At 35.8% G+C, this 26,065-nt stretch overlaps 1 protein-coding gene across 3 annotated transcripts; it reads right to left on the bottom strand.

Moving 5' to 3' along the window:
* Positions 1-1,209: 1,209 nt before the first annotated feature.
* On the bottom strand, positions 1,210-17,402 carry LOC103405345 (myosin-8). Of its 3 annotated transcripts, XR_011577354.1 has the most exons (40): positions 16,881-17,402; positions 16,090-16,218; positions 15,462-15,605; positions 15,054-15,199; positions 14,816-14,972; positions 14,590-14,648; positions 14,251-14,410; positions 13,709-13,858; positions 13,501-13,637; positions 13,246-13,392; positions 13,034-13,135; positions 12,524-12,581; positions 12,326-12,427; positions 12,177-12,214; positions 11,914-12,040; positions 11,625-11,795; positions 11,391-11,522; positions 11,189-11,298; positions 9,910-9,970; positions 9,398-9,575; positions 9,098-9,303; positions 8,600-8,719; positions 7,651-7,749; positions 6,723-6,977; positions 6,418-6,557; positions 6,212-6,326; positions 6,108-6,128; positions 5,943-6,017; positions 5,641-5,811; positions 4,816-4,950; positions 4,534-4,716; positions 3,903-4,034; positions 3,752-3,822; positions 3,559-3,658; positions 3,368-3,424; positions 2,599-2,735; positions 2,246-2,302; positions 2,013-2,093; positions 1,843-1,925; positions 1,210-1,757 (listed from the first exon to the last, which is right to left on the bottom strand). XR_011577354.1 is itself a non-coding variant. In XM_008344330.4 (39 exons), exons 1-39 carry the CDS (start codon positions 16,881-16,883, stop codon positions 1,643-1,645), a joined length of 4,527 nt encoding a protein of 1,508 aa, XP_008342552.3. In that variant the 5' UTR covers positions 16,884-17,402; the 3' UTR covers positions 1,210-1,642. The 3 variants fall into 3 exon arrangements, 2 of the variants coding, with proteins under 2 accessions (XP_008342552.3, XP_017179378.3); XM_008344330.4 differs by lacking the exon at positions 2,599-2,735; XM_017323889.3 differs by lacking the exons at positions 2,599-2,735; positions 6,108-6,128.
* Between the last annotated feature and the right edge of the window lie 8,663 nt (positions 17,403-26,065).

Raw genomic sequence — 26,065 nt, 5'->3', positions numbered from 1 at the left:
AGAGATTTACTAAACTAATGCATCTTGTAATTGACCTTTCGTTTTTTTATTATGTGTTATCTATTTTGTAATTTACCTTTTGTATTTTTATTATGTTCATTGATAGCTTTTCACAACACTTGTATATTAAGAATGATGAACATAGTATACTACAAAATTAATTGACTTACAACTAGGCATATACCAAATGTTATCTGATTCCAAAAATTTTGAATTTAGAAATTGTGTTTTGATCCAAATGTTTGAAATAAAAACTGAAAACTGTTCACTATCACATGGGTGTTTTCAGTTAGGCATTTTACTATTTGGGTCCAAGATGAGCCAAAAATTGCTCAATGGTTAACAAGACTTTGATATGTACCACAAAGTCACGCATAACTTTCCCAACTCAAAGAATTTGAATCATTTTTGTACATTTTTCTTTTATTTCTCTTACCATTCCAATAAACTATCATATTCATACTCATCGTTCCAAAAATCACCCTAGTTCTCCGAATTGAAGAAGACCTAATATTTCTTGGACGAGGAGTCAATTGGACTTAGATGAGGGTTCTCGTAGAGCTAGGGTTTCTAATTATTAGATAGAGATGATTCTTTTGTAACATCACTAAAAAGGAATGTCCATAATTATAAACGCTACAGAAAAACAATGCAAAACCTAGCCACATTATCGCATCCAACAAAACAAAGAAATAACACTCACGATTTGAAAATTCACTCATAAAATACCCTGTTATCAAATTCCCTAAGCTTTCTCTTCCTCAAAGTATAGAACCTTTCTCCTAGATATTTCACCCCCCGTCTAGCCTTCATGTGGCCTTGATATTCAAATTATTATTGCTCTGCAATGATGTCAAAAATTGCAGAACATAACGCTGAAAAATGATTTTACCGTTCAAAACTTCTAGATTCCGTACGAGTTTTGTTATCTAAAACACTTGCCTTCAAATCTAAGGATTTATGGTCATCAATCTTTGGATTGGATATCAAGAGTTCAAATTAAAACACTAAAGCGCATTCATTTATTATTCACCGTTGATATCAAATCTACATGTGAGTGGCCATATTCCTTGGTCACGTCAGGACGAAGAGAACATTTCTGATATGTATATACACCAAGTCCACAATAAAAGTTCAATTACAGTTTCTACGGAGAACCAAAAGAACAAGAAGAAAAATACAAGGAAGAATAGCTGTGTCTGCAACAGGTTTTGCTCAAAGCATTGAGGCAAATAAATCCACTATATGTACGTTGTACTGTAATACATTCTACCACTTTGTACAAATGAAGATTTGTGGCAGAAGCAGTAGTTTTTTAGATCAACTCCTCCCACCCAAACTACACTCACAATATTCTTCCCTGCTACCATCCCTATAAAGAATGCTGCATCGATGTCCCGTTATGGAATGAAATCAAGCTGTGAAGCCTATCATGCCCCTCTATCTATCCGAACCAGCCTAAAATAATTTAACAATTCTAACTGGATATAAGAATACTACACCCAGGACAATGGAAGTTACAATGAAGATGAGCACCTGAAGTGGTGAAAAATTTGGGGCAGATCTTGAAAGAACTGAAGTTTCGGTTAAATCCTTGTCAAAAATGTGTACCACAAAGAGGAAAGTTGTGGAAGTGACCGCCTTACTCCTGTAAAAAGTGGAAGTCTGGATTCTCCAAAAGCTCTGCAGGAGGTTTTACATCTGAATAGCTCTGGTCTTGCATGGAACCAGATATATCTTCAATTGAGAAAGGAAGGCTGCACTCACAAAGCATGGTTAGTAGAAGTTTCCAACATCAGCATTTATAAACTGAAACAAAACGAAGAAAAGAAACTTCCTAACCTGGAATTGTCATCCAGCAAAAAGGAGCTGCTATCTTCACCGCTGGAGTCATCTGTCATTAGAAAGTTCATGCTTGAAATGACCTGCAAAAGAAAGTAGTTTCACTATGTCAGACTATTACGGATTAAGCTTTGCAGTTTCCAATCAAGTTTTCAGTTTTCTCAACTCACATCAGGGGCAACACTTTGAGAGTTGTAATCGTCATCCAAAAATAGTGTGCATACTCTATGAAGTTGTTGAACACTCAATGCCTGAAGAGAGAAGCATAAATGATCTAGAGACAGTGCAAACTCTAAAATCAAGTTTATTTATAAATGCTCTGAAATCTATTAACAAATCCGCAGCTTCAAACACATGCGGACTAATAATTCATTTCATCTTCCAGTTTCGCAGAGAGACTTACAGGGCATAGGTCATTTGTTAGTTCATCATAGGAGATTCTGGACTTTTGGTGTAGAACCTGCAGAGATCAAATAAGTCTTCAATTCAGAACTAGTTAACCACCAAATGAAAAAGGATTAACAGATTAATTTACCAATGGGTGATGCTATCCACACCGATTTTCACCTCTCACAAGCCCCTCTCAATTTCCAGCCGTCACATCGAATGAATTGAAGAATATCAATGGACAAAAATTAACAAGGGTGTGTGGGAGGTAAAAAGGGTGTGTGAATAGCCTTTACCAATTTGAATTCAGTACCGTGCCCAATAATTTGCTTAATAACCATCTTTGTATAGGAGAAATCAGGTAACTACATTTTTCTCAAATGGAAACTTCAACAAAACCAAGTCTTCATAATTCCTTAAACAAATGAGTGTCAGAAATGTTGCCACTTGCTCAATGAAAAATCATTGGGTGCTTCTGAACAATTCAATTGCATACAAGTTACAACCTACAGGTTGACAAGCAATGCAAAACACTTCACAAATCTGTGACGGGACATAAGCAAGAAAGGGAAGTCCATGCCAATTTCATTATAATATCTAATTATCTAAGAGTTAACACAATTGCTCCATCTGTTGTATTTGTGTATAATGATGTTAACAACAACAACAACAAAGCCTTTTCCCACTAAATGGGGAATTTAAAAACGCACCCATGGTGGCGGCGGCGGCGGAGGGGGACCGCCACCGTTGCCGGCACCATGGGCGGGAATGTCCCAAACCCGACACATCATATATACCGAGGCAACACATGATGATGTGCAGGATTGTCATCCCTAGAGCAATGGATGTAGGCTGCTTGAAATGCATGGAAGGCTGGACAAGCAGGGAGCACCACCCCCCTATGTATAATGATGTCAACAGTTGCAAAAATTTTAACATCGTCACATTTCTTCTCTTATCAGGTCTTATACTCCTCTTGATGAATACAGAAATATTTTTATTTTCATAATCCTTGTATATTTAACACACAAAGCATAACAAATTTAAAGAATAAATGGTTATTAATATTTCCAGTCTTCGTATGATTACTACTCGGAGTGATTTGTACAATAACTAGCAACAAAACCGAGAAACGTACCAAGAATCCTACAGCCTGCCTAATATATTTGAGTTCATCCCATGATGAGCCAGCATACTGCAATGTATTGAAACATCAACCAGCAATGATCAAAAGAAAGAATGACGGAACAACCAAAACTATTTTCAAGATGGAAGGGAGGGAAAAAATTGAAAATTAACCTATCACTGCTGATAAGTTTAAGACAGTACCTCTTCTTTTGCTAGGTTACACCATAGCTCCAATTCAGCTAGCCCATTCTTCACATATTGGCCATTGTTGAAGGTGCAGCACTCTTGACGAAGAAGAAGGCTGCAGCAGAATCAAGCAATAAATCAGCCACAAGTTAACCCCGTCATATTTAACTTTATGAAATATTTACTGACAAATATAACAGTAACTTACCTATTAAAAATCTGTACATTGATATATGAGAACATTTGAGTAAATATCTTCTGGACAAGAATTGGAGGCACCTGAAAGAAGGTCAATCATTGGATTAAAATGTTCCAAAGGGATACTAACCACCTTAAAATTGTCAAGAATAATTGCTTACACAATTTTCGTTCAATGTAGAGAGAAACCCACTAAGATTTGCAATGATGCTATTCCAAGGATTAGCCTGAGGACTGTTCCCAGTTGATCCTTCAGGTGATTTTGAAACACCACTTTTTGCTGTTTTGGGTGCCTGAATTATCAAGGAAACATGTGACCCAAATTAACTAAATGATACCATAGGATATAATAAACTGAAATGTTTCATGTAAGAAAACCCTAGGATAACCACAATGTTTCATCAATCAAAGCCAATTCTTGGCAACCAAATTTTTGACACATCAACCAAGGTACCTAACTTGCATTCTCACCAATTTACGTAACAAAATGAATCACAAACCTAACCAAACTGGTATAGAAGGCATCCGAGTTAACATAGCATTTAAATCAGATGGTACAAATTACCGGCCCGTTGCAATAATTTATAAAACTGACCAGAGTTAATCTTCACACTAGCATTTAAATCACATGCTTACTTCTAGAAGATATGAACCCAGGAGCATAGCAAAAGTTAATAGGAGAAATTAAAGCTGAAAGCAATTACTCTTCCATCCTAGGACCTAAAAGAATATAAGAACTAAGGTAAAAACTCATGCCAAGTTCCAATGATGAAATACCAAACTTCATTGTACCTGGATGCAAGAAGAAAGATGAAGTGATAATTCCTTCTTCAAATTGTCTCGGACGATTCCATATATCTTTTCTACGTATGCTGTAAGTTGCTGCTTAAAGAGCAAAGCCGGATACTTGGCCTCAACCTGACGCACTAAATCAGAAGCACCAACTGAAAGATTGGTAGAAGACGATCGGAAGCCCTACGAAGCACGAACATCATATGATATCAGGCACAAGAAGAAAGAAATCTGATACCCAAAAATATCAAAATGGTACGTGGATAAAATAGATTTCATTACTTGGGTCATCCTTCCAAATAAAGATGTAGGAGTAGGAGGTTTTCGTGGAGCAGTTCTTAAACTCCGCTGGAGCAAGAACAACAATGTAGATGTATTGGAAAGCCAATAAGCCATATGATCATTGTTATCCTGGTCCTGCAACAAACATATGTCATTAAACTCAAGTTCCATAAACAGTGCAGGATAAAATCCCAAATTGCTTTGGACCCCTGCATTTCTTAAAAAAATTTACTCAACTCTTGTTTTCTTTTGATAGCTTCAAAAGCTTTTATCTTATTGATTTGGTTAACCACTTAAATAACCTTTATGCAAGAGAGAGAGAGAGAGAGAGAGAGAGAGAGAGAGATACAAGAACGTACATATATGTCATTCATAAATCCATATATGATATATAACGTGCACATATATAGATGCCTAATGGTTTCAGGTAAAATTACATATTTATATTTAGTTGATTACATTTAGATGGCTAAGTAGGTTTGGATTTGTCTAATTTTCAGCAAAAGTGATTCTTCATGAATATGGGACACATCTTTAGAGAGTTTCTTGTGTGCTATACAAAATTCAACAGTCCGTAGTTTTGTATTCAGATTCAAGTAATTGATAGTAACCGGAAAAAAACACTATGAGGAAAAGCACCCCCTTCAAATTATAGAATTCATGATCAAATACACTCATCAATTAGCATAGAAGTCTTGTAAAATAATTCAATGCAACAGAAATTGTGAAAGGGTCTAACCCCCCATCCTCTCCCGTCTCTGCTTTGATGACTGGTTCAGTTCTAAAATACTAGTAAAACAAAATTTATAATGGATACTAATTTACCTCAATTTCAGAACCAATTATCTGAATAAGTCGGTCAAATACACTAGTTTTTTCCGCTTCAAATAATTTCCAGTGGAGAAGACATTTGTATAGTGTTATTGCGGCCACTGGCTTTCCTTCACTGAACCCAAGATTACCTGTCACGCATTTCATAAGAGTATCTACACCCTCCTGCACCAAATACATCAATAATGCAGAATAAGCTTCATGAGGAAAAGTAAAGAAAAAATAAAATAGGTAGAGTAAACAAAGATAAAAGAAAAAAAAAATTGGAAAGAACGATTTGCTTCTCAACTACATACATGTTGTCTTTCAATTTGGGATTTCCTGAAAGACTCTGAGCCAAATTTCTTTGACGGTGTAGGTCTCAGTGGTTCCTACATTAAATCAAACCTTAGGATCGTACAAAGAACAAAAAATAAACACCAGCTATGGTAAACAATGCCTTGATTTAAGTGTTCACTTACATGATGACCATTCCCCAAAGGCTGCAATTATAGGGGAGAAACAAAATCAATAAAATGTTCTTAGCAGGACCAATGCGAAACAAACATTCCTATGGGAAGCCTACCTGAGTTTCTATTCCTGCCAAATGCTCTGACATTTTCATAGAAGCTGACATCTTTAATGCTTGCTGACGCAAAATTTGGTCCTCGGTTTCTATGTCAGAAAGTTTTTCTTCTAGCCTGAGGAACGAAAATTCAACTATTCAATTCACTGTCAGAGTAACGATCAGTGATATATCCTAATCCAATTAGACAGAAGTCAAGACAGAACCTCTGCATGGCAGTCTTCAAATCAATTATCTTCGATTCTGCCTCCGTAGCCTGCTTGAGCCGCTCTTCACTGAGCCTGCTTGTTTCTTCAAACTTTTTCTTTGTTTCATCAATCTTCTTTTCCAGTGAGTCTACGAGGGCCTGCAAAGATCAGGGCTAAAAATCATTTTAAAAAATAAAAATAAAACAAAGGCAAAAAACCTGACAATTGTATATTTGAATGCAATCATAAATCTTCACTTTATAGTTTATATACCTGAAATACACAAGACCAATAAATGCATATAAGAGTTTTAGTGCCTTTACCTTGAGCTGCTCATTTTCAGCAGTAAGCTTATTGACTATTTCCTGATCAACAACTGAAACCTCCTGTACAACTGGCACTTGTTCAGCTACTTTTGCTGCAGCCTCAGCCGCTTTTGCTGCCTCCTCTGATGCTGTTGCTGCAGCTTCACGTTCCTTCATAAGCAGGGATTTAATTTCTTGAAATTCAAGTTGCATCTCTTTCAAAGCAGACTGCAACTTCGCATTTTCCTTTGTTTTGGCCTCTTCCATGTCAGCCTGCATTTAAAGAATCCCTCTCTTGTTATGCATATAACGTAACACTTTCAAACTTACTATATAAAAGTCAAAATAGCTTTATTCCTTGTGCTCTTGTTAAGCTAAGAACCTTAATCAACAAGAATCCAAATGGATGTATAAATAACAATTGAAACCAAAGTTACATGGTGAACCAATGATATAGGACAGCACACAAGATGCAGGCGCCATGTAGGCTTAATCTGAGAGAGCGATAAAATAGAGAGAAGAGAGAGTACAGAAATATATTTATTTATTCTTTGAGCCAAATAGAATTTATTGTTAGGCTTGGAAAGAGTATATTTCTTTTCTAACCAAGGAGTTGTTACTGTATCAACCAAATTTCATAGAGAACTCCAAGCAGAAAAATTAAAAACACAATTTTTTTTCAGCCTACATACAGAATGCTTTTACAGCCTTACAGCCTTATATCAAATATTTCAAAGGCACAAACATGAGGAAACTTTAACAAATGGAACGGTTGGAGTATTTACCAGGAAATCATATCATCATAGTTTATTTTTGTGGATAACTTTAGCTGATTGGCATATCCATACACAAGAAGACAGTCAAATAATGATTACATGATTACAGTCATGGTAGCTACGTAGGATATTATGCATTAACATATTACAGAGAAGATAGGGATCGTTACCCTCATTTGCTTCTCCAGCTGCAGGCGCCAGCTTAGCTCTTCAACTTCCTTTTCCAGCTTATTTTTGGCTTCTTGGAGAGCACCAGTTTCCTTTGCAGCCTGAGAAAAAGACAAATTAATATAAAAATATAATGCTCGTTTTGCATATACACTCTGATTGAAACCAGTATACATTGGTTTGGAACAAACTTTCAAATAAGGTACCAGAGAGAGAGAGAGAGAGAGAGAGAGAGATCGAGCTGGCAGTTTAATGAAGCAGACTTGACCATGATTTTCATTAGTTGTTACCATCTTTTAGAATGCATCTTCTTCATGGTTGAATTCATCACTTAGACAAGATAAAGGAAGTCCATAAAACCAGATCCGACATATTTAGCTTTTTTTCTCGTTAAAGAAATTGTCACTTTTTTAGCCTTTTCAATTGAGTTCTAGAGCACTTTGTCATTTCAAACACAAAATATAATAGTATATATGACAAAATTGTGGACTCAAACCACCAAATGAACTGAAATAGGAATTCCATTGTGTTCTGAATGAGGCCAAAGAAGCAAAGCAGCTGAGTCAAGATCTTGAGGTGTTTTAGGTTGAGAATTAAACAGTAGAAAAATAGAATTTGTCAAAAGAAAACGCTAGAGAGAACACTATTGAATGCAGAGCATGATCAAACTGCAGTTGCCTACTCCAGTATCATAGCTAAAGTACTCAAGTATTATTTTCACCCTTAATGAAAACCAACAAATTTGACCAGATTGCAGATGTGGATCATAGACAAGACAAAAGCTTGTTAAATACAAATAGCATGGAAATTTACATAGCAAAAGACACCGTGAGAAAATATGGAAACGAAGTTAACAAGCAGACCCACAAAGGTAAGACAAGGCATCAAAAAAGCAAGAGGAGAAAATCAAAAGCTGAAAAATTCAAAAGAAAGAAAGGAAGATGGTATCACCATCTTTAGCTTCCGCAACTCTTTACGAGCAACTATTTGTCTCCAACCACATTGCCACACAATAGCTGCTTTCTTCATCCTCAAATAACGAGCATGGGCTAAGTGTTTCCGGCAATGACTCTGTAATAATAATCAGAATCAATGCGTAAAACCATAAAAGCATAAAAGAGATGACAAACTTAAAACCAACGGAGAACTACAACGACCAGCCTTAAACTAAAGAAAACCTAAATATAAATTTTGGAATCAGGATCTGGTACATTTGGTTTTCTCTTTTAATAGTCTTTCTCTCAACAGGGGTTTCTCTTCTCTATCACACGAATTTTGGGAAATAAAACAAATAAATAAACTTTTCATTTTGGTAAGCTTTTTTATAACATATTTTCTTATATTGTACAAGAAAAAGATAAAGAAATTGTATTGAGATATTGAGCAAATCACGAAACCCCATATATCTCAGAAATTATTGCTATACTAAAAAAGAAATGTAATCTTCACCTGTATCACAGTTGCAGCCCTTGTTTTCCTCCTGGACCTAAGCTCCTTACGAGCAGCCAGCCCTCGCATACCAGTTTGAATAGAAACAGCTGAAGAGCACAAGTTTTTATAACCATTCCTAGAAAGATACGAGCGACCATATTTCTGGATAATCACAGAACCAGCTTCCCTTCTCATGTTTTCATATCGACGGCGTGCAACTTGTCCTGCAATCAGTCAAAGAAAAGAAAAACTCTTAGTACCAGCTCTTGGGCTATAAGGCAACAAATCACCAAGTACAAGGTGAAAATTCTTCCGTACCTCTACATAAGGCTTGGACTTGGATGGCAGACAACTGCAACAGGACAAATTTTTTGCGACATAGGTAGGAGCGAACTTTTCTCTGCATAATGCTAGCCGATCTTCCCAATACCTCACTTCGATAAGCATCTAATTCTGCCATCTGGCCAGCCCTGAGGAACACTTTTGTTTTCCCAACCTGCAACAGAAACATATCAGGAAGAGTGTCCTTTTAACCCTACAAAAGATTGTAGGTTAGGATCATGTAAAGCTTGGTAGTAAAAAGCAGCTTGATTCCTGAAAAAGTAGATTTTCCAATCGCAGTGCAGTAACACTATACTGCAATATAAAGACAAGATCTATGTGACAAGAAAAACTGTCACCCCTTTTAAGCAAATGAATGCATAAAAACAACTACAAGAGTGGAAATATAATGAGTTGCCACTTAATTATTTAACAATTTAAAAAAATGTGATAAAATCTAACTGTAGCTCCAAATAACTGTGTTAAAGCAACGGAATTGTTTGAAATACCTGATATCCCTTGAGGTTGACCTTTTGTAAAAGCTTCTTGCATGCAGTGACCTCATCAACGCTGAAAATAATAAACTAAGAAAGTTAACAGAACTTTTACAGAAAAAATAAGACGAAGAAATCTTAACACTAAAAATCTGAGTAATAGATTTCAAGTGCAAGATATCCAACTTAAGCAGACGATGAAAACTAGCCTACAAAACAATAGAATTTTCTCCATCAAAACAGGACCTTAAGCCCAAAGTGATTAGAATATCACAGATCAGTTATTTTCCAACTAGTGAGAATTTCTTGACTGTTGAAATTCCAAAGATATTGAATGATGATTCAAATCTAACTTTACCCAGCAACTCCTCCTCTATCCCAATATAGTTTTCAAAACACTTGTTTTCCCCCAGCCATAAAACTGTTATAGTTTGTGCTGTGTACATAGTCCATTACTCTTGTGCAACATTAAAACACATCCTTAAAAAAAAAAGGAAAACAGACACCCACATAGATAAATATATGTAGCACCGTAATGCATATATCTTTGTTGTAAATATATAGTGCATTAATCATGTTGAGTTCATTGTGCGGTCAATGCAATCAACTGTTGCAGGACATCCACGAAGTTCTACGTAGGTAGTGCAAATATAGTATGCTTGTACCATACTTAGGGCCTCCGTATTTAGATCTCGTATAAATACTCGGGGGACTCAAATGTAATTATGTAATAAAGGAAGGGGCAAATATGTAATAAGTAAGGAGCCCTTATTCTTTAAAAAGGACTCCTCACCCTCACAATAGGGGGGCCTCTCATATTCAGAGCAAAGCTCTCAAGCTCTCTCTCCCTCACAATCCTCTCACAAATAGAGAAATACAATATCAGTGTGGACGTAGCCCAAACATTGGGGTGAACCACAATACATCTCGTGTTCTTTACTTTCTTGCAGATTCACGGTCGGATTTACGTTGCTCCAAGACCCCTCCGGTTTTGTGCATCAACATAGTACATTCATTTTCATTGTGTTAAATACAATGTGTGGTCAGTGGGATCAATTGGTGGAGACATCGATGATGTTCCAGAAAGATAAATAGATAGATCGATAGTCCATTAATGCAGGTTGGGAATCGTGAGATAAATTCTATAGTCACCAACGGAAAGCAACATGCATCAAGTATTAGAGAAAAGCCCACAATCCAGGTTACCATACAGATACATGAAATCAAAGAATATACATATACAGAGAGAGAGAGAGAGAGATTAATTGATATTCAGAGAATTTGATGAAACTACCTTCCATTTAGAACCTCAGGTGCCAGAACTTTAAAACGACTTGTAAATTCTGCAAATGTCTTTCTAGTTGGATATCCAGCACAACTAATCCGAATTGCCTCCATTACTCCCTGGATTAGATACATGCCAAGTCATACTGCATTACTATGCAAGGTGCAACTGGTAATTTTTTTTTTTTTTTGGGACTACACACTATGCTTACCCCGCAGCAAAGCTGCTGTAAAACAGCACTATTTTCAAATATGGCCGGTTTGAGTTGATTATTTGGCTTTACACAGCGTATGTAGTGAGGCTCAATGGCACTTAGCGTTTCAAGCAGTGATTGCAGTTGTTGCTGTTTAAGAAGATGATAACGAATAAAAACAAAAAAAACATAAACAAAATTTCACTGATGAATGAGCATAAGCTTCATTAGAAATTTAGAACAGAAAGGGACCTTGAATTGAGAACCTATTGAGGAGAACTTTGATTGTTTGGCAGATTCTTCAGGTAAAAGAGGGAACAAGCCTGAAACAAAAGAGCATTTGGAGGCACTAAGGAGTGCTTGATGCTCTGCAACAACATAATCTTTGTTCTTATCCAGGAAGAACTCTGTTTGATAAGTAACCTGAAAACCAAATTTTCCAACGACATAAATAGCAAGCAAGTTGATAACTTCTCCTTGATAGGGTTTGATTAGTCTGGTATAGTTTATATACGAGGTTAGTGTTGAATTCAAAACTTACATCACCAGCATAATGGCAAATGGTAAAGTCGGTAGGCGACAATTTCGGCTTGTTAAAACGTTTATGGTCTTTGAAAGTTTGATAAAGCTTCTGTGAAAATGTTTCATGTGTTGATCTTGGGAACATACTACAAAGAATAACAAGAGCTTGTCACCAAATCACAAGAAATAAATGAAAAATACTTCGTAGTAAATAGTCAACAATTTGATATCTTAAGAGGAGGGAGGGAGTATCGTATTAATCTTTTATATTCCAGTGCATACCAAGCCTCATCCAGAAGAGCAATGATGCCACCAGGCTTCTGAAATGATAAAAGCATATATCAGAAAAACAAAACACGATATAAAAAGCAGACCTTAATCCAAAGGAAAAATGAGCAGACCTTAATCCAAATTATTGAAAACTGCCATACCTTTTCAATGAGATCAAGAATATCCTGATTATCGATGAACTCTATGTAACTCCAATCAATTTCTTCTTTAGTATATTCTTCTTGCTCCATCTTGAACACATGCTGTCAAGCAGAATGTTGACACTTATTGAGTAAATGAGAGCAGTAGGGAGGATCCAAGAATACCAAAGAATACATATTATGTATCCATGCCCACACCTGGTTGAAATGCTGCTGCAATTTTTCATTTGTCAAATTGATACAAAATTGCTCGAAGCTGCACACCAGTCAGTTTTGAAATTAAACACATGAGGACTGAACTCAAGAATATAAACAAAGCAACCAAGCCAACCTAAGAAGTGAGAACAGAACAGAGCTGTCACAGAAATGTGTGAGCAGTCAAGTTTTGCAGTAGTGAATAATGCATAGAAGCAATGGCTGTGATATTAGTTGAAAGTTTTCTGAACCAGATGTGATAACACGAATAAAACACTTAGGACATTGATAGAAGCAAAAGCTGTGGTATCAGTTGAAAGTTTTCAGAACCAGATGTGATTGCGCGAATAAAACACTTAGGACATTATTCAGGATTTAAATGGCATCATACAGCCACAAATATTTTTAACTTTCTCAATCAAGATCCCAATCCAAAAAACAGAAGGAATTGATGCAGTCCTCTAAATAATTTAACCTTTAAACGATGAAAATAAAAGCATACCAGTTAAGCACCTGTTTGTCTTGAAACTCTCGAATCCATAAATATCCAGAACTCCAATCAAATTTTTGGAATCAGGATCCTGACCAATAGAGTTATTTATCTTGTTCACAAGCCTGGGGCAATCAGTTCACCACATAAAAAAAAAACAATAAGAACCAGATATATGTCAATTAAGAAAGTTTTTTGCTGAACAATGAACTAACTAGTAAATTCATAAACCTACCAATCAAATAATCTTGAATAAACAATTTTGGCCAATGCGTCTCTACTGATGGCTGCAGAATCTGGATCCAAGCTTTTCGTTATGGTCTCATCACGGGTCACAATCACACGTTTGCACAAAGAATCTTCAAGAGATTGTTCATCACACCTAACATAAATTGAAGACAAAAGTTTAGCCATTTACGTATGAAAACATCAAAAATCACATGTGGATATTTACAAAAAAAAAAAAAAGCAAAAAGCAATGGACACGAACATGAAAAGTTCAGCAGCAGTTTTGAGATGGAACCGAGATTTATCATCCTTGGGTTCAGAAGAATCAGTTTCATTCTCCTTTGCAAAGTTAACATTGCCTAAATGAAGTATTGCAGCTACAACACGAAATATTGCATCCTAAAAAAGGCAGAACAATGGTCAATATATTTGACGGAATATTTAATGCTTATAGCTATCCAGTGACATACCTGCTCATCAGAGCTGATCCCAACCACATCCATAGCTTTCCTAGTTGTGAGGTACTCCTTAGAATCATCCACCCCGTCCAGCTCATAGCAGTTAGACTGATTTAAATAATGAAATGTTCTTAGATTTCCCAATTTGTACTTCTCAACATCCTGACAAGAAAACCATCCAAATGTTAGAAATTTTTATCAAGAACTAGTTATGTCATTTTGATAAGGAACTGTTCTTAGGTTTAATCATCTCAAACTAAACTCCCACTCTAAATGACCAAGAGTGGCACTACCATGCAACAAAAATTCCACATGAACGCACCAACAGCTAGTAACAAACTAGAAATCCATATCAATATAGGAATGGTGAGCACTGAGCAGTAGAATAATTTAGTTAATACAACTAGGATCTATAGTATCCAGTGATTTTCTGGATTTTTCTAATTCAACGTGTTTACTTTTTAGTCAAAGACAATTAATCATGGCCTTATATAATAGCACCAGACCATATGTAGAACATATTGTATGTGTATAGGAGATGGAGATCATTTTACCTCTGGAGGTGCAGAACAGAGCATATAAAAGCAATGGTAATTTCTCTCTGGATCAGATACTTGACAAACTCGGGATCGCTCCAATAAATAAGTTCTAATGGCAGCTCCTGAGATTCTCCCCGTTTTATCAAACTGAAGCTCCACGAACTTACCAAAACGACTGCAATTATATTAAGCTCAATTAGAGCGGAAATTAACCCAAATGAATAGAAGATATAACTGAAAGAGATACGCTCTCAATAATAACCTTCCACTGTAAGATTAGGTATCCCATCAGACTTGTAAAAAAAATATTTTAACTGGTAATCCCGGTAGAAGAAAAAGAAACAAGGTTCCCACCTGGAATTATTATTTCTGACAGTCTTTGCATTACCAAATGCTTCGAGAACAGGGTTAGACTGCCATTAAAAATAAAATAAAAAATAAGTGAAGGAATGGATTTTATCACTAGCGCAAGTCACTTCCCAAAAAAGTCATGAATTATAGACAACTTTAGAAGACAACGAAAATAGAACTGTAATGCTAGTGTACTACTACACGAGTAAGAACATCGTAAACTTGTTACCTCCAGGACTTGCTGTTCCACAGACCGCCCCTCAGATACAGCTCTTCCACCCATATGGGCAAGATAACGCATAAGCATCTTTGTACTTTCTGTTTTTCCGGCTCCACTTTCCCCACTGACCAAAATTGCCTGGCTTATTCCCTCGTTAATCATCTGTCTGCATTAAAAAAATACTTTTTATTTTATGTCACACCACACACTTTAAATGTGAAGCCAATGGAAAAGTTCAACAAAGTACCTGTAGGCAGCATCAGCAATGGCAAAAGGATGTGGACTCAGCTCACCTAAAGTCACCCCTTTATACTGCTCCATCATATGATTATCATATAAATGAGGTAACCTCCGGAAAGGGTTCACAGCTATCAATATACTTCCTGTATAAGTCTGGAAATACATTATGGAGTTTAGATCCGTCTGCACTTAAAGTCATACCTCTTAAAAAGATATTGTCAGTTACAGTATTGACTGTGCACAAAAAAATCCATGTTTAAAGACCACAGTTGAGAGGTGAAGAGAATGCACTTTTGGGAAATAACATGACGTAGATGACTTTTAGGAACTCACATATACTTGAGGTGAATAGGATTTAAACAAAAATAAATCTACCAATCCATCAACAGAGAGGGTATGTCTGGGTAGTACTCACATATATTTCATTTATAGTGTATCGACTTTTTAAATTCTGCAAAACCCCTGGTTCATGTAGATAAGCCAACTTTGTCATATCGTCTACACCACATTGAGGAAATTCAGGATCCTTTGGGTATACACTAGATGCTGTGACCGTAACCTACAACAAAAGGGGAAAAAATAGTCAATGAGATGATCATGAAATTCAGTAATATACAAGGATGACCTGTCACTAGATTTCAATATACATGCAATAAACAGGAAGGCTTCTGTTGAAAAATAAATAAACATGATGGCTCTGTCTATGTCAAAAGGAAATGTAAAATGAGGAACAGGAAATACGTGTAGTCATATGAAAATTGAGTCATTATTCAGTCAACAGAGAACATTATTTGATTTGATGTAGATATACTATGCCAGTAAAACATTTTGATTCTACCAATCTAGTAAGTGTTTTTAACATTATTCGTTCTCACTTTTCCTACAAACATGATAGCTCTTGTAGGCCCTCTGTGTGATAGTTCTGCATTTAAATTTTAGGTGCTAAACAAAGTCATGCTGAAGTTCGACATTAAGTTATATGTTGGCTAACAAAACTGGAAGCAAGGCTCATTAAGAATTTTGAAAACAAAAGCAGCACTGACCGTCTTCCCTGATGTACAGTTTATTTCAATCTCTTCATTATTGACTCCTACAACTTCTCCATCAATCCAGGCTTCCTCAGGATCCTCGACCCAAACATGAGATCCAACCACCAAACTGACATTGGCAGCCTGTGTGGACATTGAAATAATCAGCCCGTCCATAAGAAAGAGCAAGCCAGATCTCTAATTTTAAAATCACCAAGAAATTGATACACAACAGACACGAAAAGCAAGCATTAGACAGCGAGATTATGATGCAATTATAATTCTGAACTCAAAGGAAGATTCTACAACAAAACTGTGACGTGATACTCATTTAGCATACATTCCATTTGATATACTTAATAATCACATTCTGATTGAAGGAAGCATCAAACACTTATCCAGGATGGAGGATGCACTTCTGGAATCAATAGCATCCATTCATATGATAAAGGTGGACTTAAGCTCTTTCAGATTCATAAGCTTCTCATTTGTCAAGATAAGAATGACTGAAGCACTAAAAACCGTTACATAATGGCCAAAGATGTGTTGTAAAAGAGACTCAAACTTTTACCACGACAAAAGAACGAACATTTACGAAATTTTAACTGCCTGAAACTATAATCAAACAGTTCCAACAACCCCATGTTACTGAAGCAACGAATTAACCCCCATATACTCAACTTAGCTAATGCATTGAACCTTCATCAAAATTTCAATTGCAAAAGCAACAAATTGTCAAAAGTTAAAATTAACAGGAGGAAAAAAAATTCAAAAACTTGGAGACCAAGAAAATGGGAAAAAGCTACCATTGCGGACGAAAAATCTGATTAGATTCAGATCCGAGGCAGAGCTCCCAAAACCCTAGAACCCTTCAGCAACCGCCGCCACCCAATGTCAAAAAAAACATGGGGTTTCTTCTCTTCAGAGAAATAATGTAGGAACAAATCCACCAATGCGTGCCCAATTTCTCAAAACTCAGAGCTGCAGCAGCACGCACGTAAGAGGACGACAATGTCGCTCCGACTGTTACGGACTTGGCGTGGCAAATTTTAATTTGGTGTGTTTGGAGGGAATTGGAAGAGGGGTCTTACATGGGAAATGTTGTTGCAGAGGGGTAACAATGGCGGACCTTTTATCCGCCCTGAAAGAGAAAGAAGAAGATCCTCTGCAACTATTTTCCCTCTAATTTTCTCTCGTGCGCGCGCTTTCCTTCGGCGGTCTCTCTCTCTCTCTCTCTCGCCGTTGGCCCTCTCTCTCTCCTCTTTCTCTCTCTCTCCTCTTTCTCTCTCTCTCTCCCTCTATATCTCCCTCGCTCTCAGCCTCTGTTTGGCTTCTGTCTGTCAAAAGCGTAACAGCATGAACGCGTAACTCGACATTAAACATGAAGTTACCATAGTGCCCCTTATTGATGCACAAAACCGGAGAGATCTTGAAACAACGTAAATCCGACCGTGAATCTGCAAGAAAGTAAAGAACATAAGATGTATCGTGGTTCACCCCAATGTTTGGGTCCACACTGATGTTGATATTATGGATTACAAGTGATGTTAATGTTTGGGTCCACACTGATGTTGATATTATGGATTACAAGTGATGTTGATTGTATTATGGATTACAAGTGTGAGGGGAGTCCCCAGAGAAAGAGAGAGTTTGAGAGAGCTCTCTGTTTGTGAGCATGAGAGTTTGAGGTTTGTGAGGGTGAGGAGTCCCTTTTATAGACTAAGGGCTCCCCACTTCGCCCCTTCATTTATTACATAATTACACTTGAGTCTCCCGAATATTTATACGAAGTCTAAATACGGAGGCTTAAGTATGGTACAAACACCCCTCATTTTGTCTTTAAATTTCTGTTAGTGCCCCTTCCCCAAACCTTTACGTTGGTTTATGGCTTCATGGAATTTGACTTTTAGACTTTTAGAAATGTAGAAGCACTTCTACGTACGTACTACGTACGTAGTTTCAAGCAGGTTCTTCTCTAAAGAAAAAAATGCTTTTAAAATTCATAAACACTTTAACTTGATTTTCCAAATGTAGTCCACAGCACTTTCAGTTGGCCACAAACACTTTTGTCCATTCCGGAAACAATCCCAAACGAACCATTGGTTTTTTGTTGTTTATAGCACATAGATCAGAATATTGTGTGCCAATTGGTTTTTGAATTCCTCTTCCGTGAATGCTTAGCGAAGTATATGTATTTACCAATTTTGATATAGTAAGGGTAAAACTAGGGTTAAGCAAGAGTATGCCTTGTTAAGATTTCAAAGTCAAGTGTGCGGTCCACTATTAATCACATTGATATTGTCCAAATTTTATCACATGTACAACCCAGCACGTGTTGAGTTCTATCACAACAAACTTTAGTGTTGTTAATAGTGAAACAATTCATTTATAAGTATTAGTTACTTCTGTCATGTTTTCAATGTGAAATTGCATCCTTCAACATGCCTATATTTCCCAAATGACAAGTTCAATAAAATTAGTTAAAAAGTTATAAGCCTGTTGAAGTAACAACATTGGGAAAAAATGGGAATTCTATAAAAGTGAAAGACTCACAAGTTCATATTTGGCATAACCACCATATTAAGTAAAAGTAACTCAATCAGGTAATCTATTAATCTAGTGGTGAACTTGATAGTTGTGAAATGATTTCCTTTTAAGTGATCATTAATTTATTGAGTCGGATTATAAATTGCATATATGTTTGGTGAGTTGGCTTGTGATCCTCTGCATCCTCTTTTTAATCTGATGACGTCTTATATATTTTCAATGCATGGTGACAAATGTAGGATTCAGCACACTTATAGGTAAGGAAACTATGTTGAGGATAAATTAGCAAGATTTGGTCCTTGGTTGTAGGCCTTCCTTTGTACCAAAAAGAAAAAAATATATCTTTTTCATCAACTACTGGCACTGTAGTTATTCTCTCGTTGTCCGCAGGGCATTTTCGTAACTAAACCAACCATCTCCTTGCCACCGAATGGGGCACAACGCAACTACCTCCCGTTGGTTTAGTTGATTTTTGCGGGCCCAATAAACAGCCCGGGTCACTTTCTACTAAGCTTGGCAATTTTTGACACGATCTGATAACCTGACACAACACAACACCACATGAAATTAACAGGTATTCGGGTCGACACGATAATAACTCGGGTAGTTATCGGGTAACCCAATAAGCACCTGTTAAAATAACGGGTTGGTTCGGTATACACATGGGTAACATGATACACGATAAGCAATATATTAATTTTATAATTTTATAACCCTAAAAAATATTATAATAATTATATATATTAATTTAACAAAAACTATAATAATTATATATATATATATATATTAAATTAAATATTAAAAATTAATGACTATTGGATCGGCTTAAATATACATACCATTCAATTTGTATATGCTTCAAGATCGCATCAGCAAAAAATCACAAAAAAACAAAAATTCAGAAATTAAGTAACGGGACAAAAAATTTCAACAATTATCAACGAAAAATCATAATTTAACTGTTATTTTAACTCCGATTTTGATGAATTTTTACAGCTACACTCCTTGACCCTATATGTATACAATGAATGAACTTGATCTTTAATTTAAAATATTTACACTAGTGGATATCTTATGTTATTCTTAATAAAAGTATGAATAAACTCTTAAGTGTTAATGAATCTATCGTTTTGATAGGATACACATTCTACGAAACTAACTTCAACAATTCAACCATCAAACTTGTTTGTATATGCTTCGAGATCGCATACGCCAAAAATTGTAAAAAAAAACATTCAAATATCAAGTAACGAGACAAAACTTTTCGACGTTTATCAACGAAAAATCATGATTTAACGGTTATTTTAACTTCAATTTTGATGATTTTTTACAGCTACACTCCTTGACCCTATATGAATGCAATGAATGAACTCGATCTTCAATTTAAAATATTTACACTAGTGCATCCCACAAAATCTTATGTTATACTTGATGAAAGTATGAATAAACTCTTAAGTGTTAGTGAATCTATTGTTTTGATACTATACGCATTCTACGAAACTAGTTTCAACGATCCAACCATCAAACATGTTTGTATATACTTCAAGATCGCATACGCAAAAAATTGCAAAAAACAAACATTCAGAAATCAAGTAACAGGACAAAACTTTTCAACGGTTACCAACAAAAAATCACGATTTAACGGTTATTTTAACTCCGATTTTGATGATTTTTTACAGCTATACTCCTTGACCATGTATGAATACAATGAATGAATTCGATCTTCAATTTAAAATATTTACACTAGTGGATACCACAAAATCTTATGTCATGATGATCGATAAAAATTGAGGATTTTGTAAAAGGAATAACATGCAAGCTTTGAGTTCCATTGGTAAGGTTTAAACTTTTGAGAAATGCTTCACAACCTTGAAAACAAAAACTCTTTCATTTTGCATATCCTTGCACATTTAATATTTTGTAATAGACTAGTAGTGTATGAATGTTTGTTTATTAGGCTCTTATTTTCGAGTGTAAATGTAGTACTTAAACGACAAATGTCACATACCACACATTACCACATAAATATTACTTCAAAACATTAAAACACATTTGTCGTTGTGTTTTAATGTTTTGAAGTAATATTTATGTGGTAATGTGTGATATGTGCAAATTTAAGAAAAAAAATATTTTTTTCTTAACGGGTCATAATGGGTTATAACGGGTCGGGTCACTTTACCCAACCCGACCTGTTAAGGACCCGTTAAGATAACGGATGTGACACGATAAGATCCGTTAATATAACATGTGTTACAAAAAAACGACACAAACACGACAGACACGACCCGTTTGCCAGATCAACTTTCCACCAATCCTGGACCTCTTGTAGTGAATCCTCAGTCGCTTTTGAAAGTCGTTTTGTCGCTTCTATGAAGATGACGACACATGTCGTCTCTTGGGGTGACCTGATATCGGGTGGTGGCCGTTGGATTGACCACCTATGCGGATGCAGTAAATTACGATTGTGAATTTGCAATGGTAAGAGAACGTGATGTGGACTCAAATTATCCTTCCATGAAAGTGAAGCACAAATATGAATAAAGAAGAATTATTATTCTAGACTTACATCTTGATAATATAATTTTGGAATAGTTAGCAGCGATTTTCTTTACACAATTATTATTTTTTTCTTATTATAATCGATATCAAAATAACTGCACTAACGAGAAAGAGAAACGGAAATATTTACAGACAATACAAAACAACCCCAACATAAAGAAACACATAATCATATCCAATAAAAGAGCCATAACATCATAAAGGAAATAAATCCTAGATTTGAACAAAGGAACCAGCTACCTCCTGCCAAATAGTTACACCATCGTCCCATAGCCACCACCACTGGAAAGAAGAACCATCGAAGACACAATCTTTCATTCATGTATTGCTTTTAGATTTGTTGTCGGGGTCGGGGCTACTCTTCTTTCATGTTATAATGTTTTATTTGAGGAATGTAATCATACAAATAATTAATTGGGTTCTCTGTTGGCTCGTGGTCTTTGGGACCGGGGACGTTCTATTTTTGTTTCTGAAAAAAATTTGTCAAACTAATTGTCTTTTTATTTTATTTTTTGACAAAGGATAGAATTATATTAATAATTAAATACGAATAAAAACATTTGCATCTTCTGCTAGAATATTAAACAAAAATTTAAGTCTTGACTCATTCCAACCAAATCTCCTGCGATGCTTAAGAATGTACGCCATCATCATATGAGATGCACGATTGCATTGTTGAAGGGTAAAGATAAACTTCACCGATTGAAATGATCTCATCATATTCCAAATATCAACCAAATAGACCTCCATCAACACATCAGCTTGAATCTCCTTATTTAGTATTTGAACCGAATCGAACTCCACCTCCAGCGCCTCCTCTGTCGTATGGCAGCCGCCTCAACCATAATGGATGACAAGAAATAATCCCCACCTTTTCCTCCCACCAACTTTGGAATGCCTGCAAAGTCATGCAGGACCCAACCCACTCCACCTACCCTTGTCTCCTTCCTCCATGCTCCATCAGAATGCAGTTTTAACCTGCCAAAGTCAGGTTTCCTCCATCCCATTGCGCTGACCTCAGCCTGGGAATAACCTCCATCATTTCTTGCCAGGTACAAAGCCAAAAATTTAACTAAGAGGGGGCACCTTAAAAAATTTGAGCTCATTTTTTGGACAAATAAAGCTAGTTCTTTTACAAATGCAGAAAAAATTAATTATAAAATGCCTAATTTTATTACTCTATTGTCTAATTTTATCTTTAATTGTTGACAATCTAATGCTCATTTGTACTAATTAACCAAATACATGCAACTCAACAAGATTTAGACATTAGTGCGTGAGAAAACTATCCAAAACGAAGGGACATTTAAAAACTAAAAGAGGATTTTCATTATTTTAATATAATTAATTGAATAATCTGCAAAGCAAAAAAAAAAAATGAGAATGATTAATTGAATAATTTGTAATGGAAAAAAAAAAGGATAAGAGGGGGCATGTGCCCCCACTGGGCCTTACCTCCCTCCGTCCATGTTTCTTGCCATCCCCATCTAGCCCCCTCACCATGCTCCACGTCCATTGCCGCCTAAAACTCGGTTACTTGACGTTGCCACAATTCAATTGCGATGAGGCATGATACGATTATCGTTAAAAATAGCTTCATTGCAACATTTCCATGTACGCCACAAACCAAATGCAATTCGTTGTAGCACATAATCCACATCCTACCCGTGACCCACGCGGTCTAAGAGTTTTTTCCATCTCCCCGGAAAGTCTTGTGCCCCAAAAGAGCTCATATCAATTTGTAATGACGTACCATACCAAAACGCTCGGCTAAATTCATAGTTAAAAATATATATATGCTTCCGTTTCATCAGAAGCTCCACATAATTCACATATATTCTTAACCCGAATTGGATGCCTTCCCAGATTATGTCTCACCACTAGAGAGTGACGGCACGCTCGCCAAAGAAACAGCCTAATTTTATTAGGAACCATCACCTTCCATGTTTTCTGCCAAAGACCATCCATAGAGCACATAAAGCTTGAATTCACGCGTGCCCAATATATAGACATGCATGGATTATGCACGCAGTATGCACGAATTAATGAACATGTTTCAATCAATTAATTTCCACCAACCTCTAAACCACATGCACAACAGAAATTAACATCAACTTAACTATACAAAACACTAATTCGCACCCAAAACCCAAAGTTCCCAATTTTACAAAACCTAGGTTCAAGTAATTAAATTCATTTCAAAGCATACCTCTTTTTGGATTTTGCCATTGAAATCTTTTGGAAAGGATGTGTAAATGTTGGGGTGGAAACAACTTTTTCAAATATTTTGAAAGGATGTGCAAATGCATAGCACAACATCTCCTAAATATATAGAGTGGATGGAAAAGGTTGTGTCGGTCGGACACTGGGGTGGAAAAGGGTTGTGTTGGCCGGAAATGGGGTGGAAAAGGTTGCGTTGGTTGAAAATGGGGTGGAAGAGGGTTACGCCGTTGGGGGTTAGGGTTCTTAGAGCTAAGAATTGGGCGCCACAAATTTTCGAACAAGGAGGAAGAAATGCTAACAAGGAGGAAGAAATGCTAACTTAGTTTTACAAATTAACCCATTTAAATAAAGGGGCAATTAGGTCATTTCAAGGTGTAGGAAAATCCTATTTTTGTCCAATTGTTGTACATCGTGTGCGCATGGCATGTGCATATTTTAAAGGAGTAATTAGGTTTTCATCCTTATTTTTACTACTCTATTGATTAAAACCTTATTACTTTTCAATTTTTGATCAAGGTCCTTTGTATTAATAATATCATTAATTATTTCAATAATAAAATATTTTTTATTTCTAAATATATTCATTTAATATTAAAAATATTACAATTAGTATATTTATATTTATGGCTAAATTTTTTATCATATATTTTTATTTTTAGTTTGTACCCATTTTTAATTTGCAACCCTTTTTTAATTTGTACCAATTTTCCTTTCAGTTTTAATTTGTACCCATATATTAATTTCTTTTTGTGCCCATATTTTTTAAAGTTTTATTTGTATTGTACCCATATTTTTTTATTTATTTGTACCCATTTTTATTTTTGCTAAATGTACCCATTTTGAAGAATGTACCCATGTTTTGATACAATAATTTTTTGGTTATTTTTTATGAATGTACCCATGTTTACACACACACACAATAGTATATTTATATTTTAATATTTTTAATCACACAAATTATGGTTTTTTATTTAAAATCTCATTACTATAAACAACTATAAATTTTAATTTTTAATTTAAAAAATATAGTAACGTACATAGAAATAAATTATCAATTAATTTCAGGGACTTGGATCAAAAATTGAAAACCAACAAGGTTTCAGTCAAAGACTATTCATAACTAGGGACCGCATCCAAAGTCTCCCTATTTTAAATGTCCTATTTCTATCCCAAGATTAAGAAATTTATCCCATTTTAAGGTACTTCCCAAGTAATTTTAGGATCTATTAGAAATGGAATATTAGCTAGTAGTACATAGTGATTAGAATATATCAAAAGAGAAATGCTAGCAATCTTTGTATTTTTTTTTTTCAAATGACACATGTCATCTTTTATACAAAAAAAAAAAAAAAAAAAACAAGATCTTTAGAGCAGTCCTTCCTCATCAGCTGGGCTCTAGGGGGGCAAGATCAAGCACATGGGCTAAAATAGCCCAGCCTTGTGACTAAGTGGATCTGACCATATGCTCTTGCCAAGACTCGGCTTCTTCTCCGGCACCAAGACCACCAAGAGAGTAGGCACCATGGCTCACGACAACTTCTGCCTGAGTGCGACCACGACTTGCATTAGGAATAAGCTAGCCAATGCCTCAATCAATTGTTGTGACCCCGAACTAGGAGTATATTCACGCCTAGGTGGCATAGTTATGTCAAGTAGACATTACATAATTAGCACAATTACTGGCATCATACGATACAAATGTATGTTTCCCCTAACCATGCTCTGATGCCAAACTGACACACCCCAACCCCAATAACACAAGATACGAGGTCGTGATGTGCTAGCCAACACTAAAGTGACTATATGACCCCATCCGAAGATGACGTCACAAGTCAACTCAATGACGAAGCCATAACAAGATAGTTATGATGTGCAAGAATTTGAACTAAAAGATGTTCATTGAAATAATAAATTCAAAGCTGCTGCATAAGTAATTATCATCCGCTCCACTTGGGGACACAAATTATCTCAAGTTTAACCCCGTTATTAATTACACCACATCAGAGTAGTTAGAAGTTTCACACAATAAATACAACAAAGTGTAGTGTTATGCATAATCAGAATTGCAATCATGCAATAATTATTATCTTGGGTTTAACCCCGTTATTAATCACACCACATAAGAGCAGCTAGAAGTTTCACACAATACATACAACAAAGTGTAGTGTTATGCATAATCAAAAGTGCAATCATGCAATAATTATTACACCATAGATAAAACTGCAGTAAATGAGCCATCACCCAAAATTCAGAGGATGAAAGCCTCACTGCCAAGTCCACTCATCCCCACCAATGTTTTCCTTAGTCTTGTTACATGCTAAAGGGGTCAATAAAATAAAACGTGAGTGGACCAGTTTTATCACAATTAAAAATCATCATTTAAACATAATAACCCCTATTTTGAAAACATATATAGCAAAAAACTATATAATATAATACTACCATAATAGTAAAATCTCATTCATCAATCTCAACGAAAAACCATCAAGTCAAGTTCAGAAATCTTACCTACCGTCAATCAATCACGCTAGCATCCACTAACATAAGTATAGCAAGTAGGAAATATACTAGCATCAACTAGCTAATCTCAATACTGATAACAATCATCAACCCTAGCGTCAACTAGGACAAATATAACCTGCAAATAAATGTACGGCCGAAG

The sequence above is a fragment of the Malus domestica genome, chromosome 16, assembly GCF_042453785.1.
Source record: "Malus domestica chromosome 16, GDT2T_hap1".
NCBI lineage: Eukaryota > Viridiplantae > Streptophyta > Magnoliopsida > Rosales > Rosaceae > Malus > Malus domestica.
This window is presented reverse-complemented; position numbering and strand designations above follow the sequence as displayed.

Bases quoted from the DNA above. Each gene is read 5' to 3' on its own strand.
- LOC103405345 (XM_008344330.4), bottom strand. The intron at 15,606-16,089 runs GTCAGTGCTGCT...CTTTTGTTGTAG, and splicing joins ACTGTACATCAGGGAAGACG to GTTACGGTCACAGCATCTAG. The intron at 2,094-2,245 runs GTAAGTCTCTCT...TTCTCTCTTCAG, and splicing joins TAACAAATGACCTATGCCCT to GCATTGAGTGTTCAACAACT.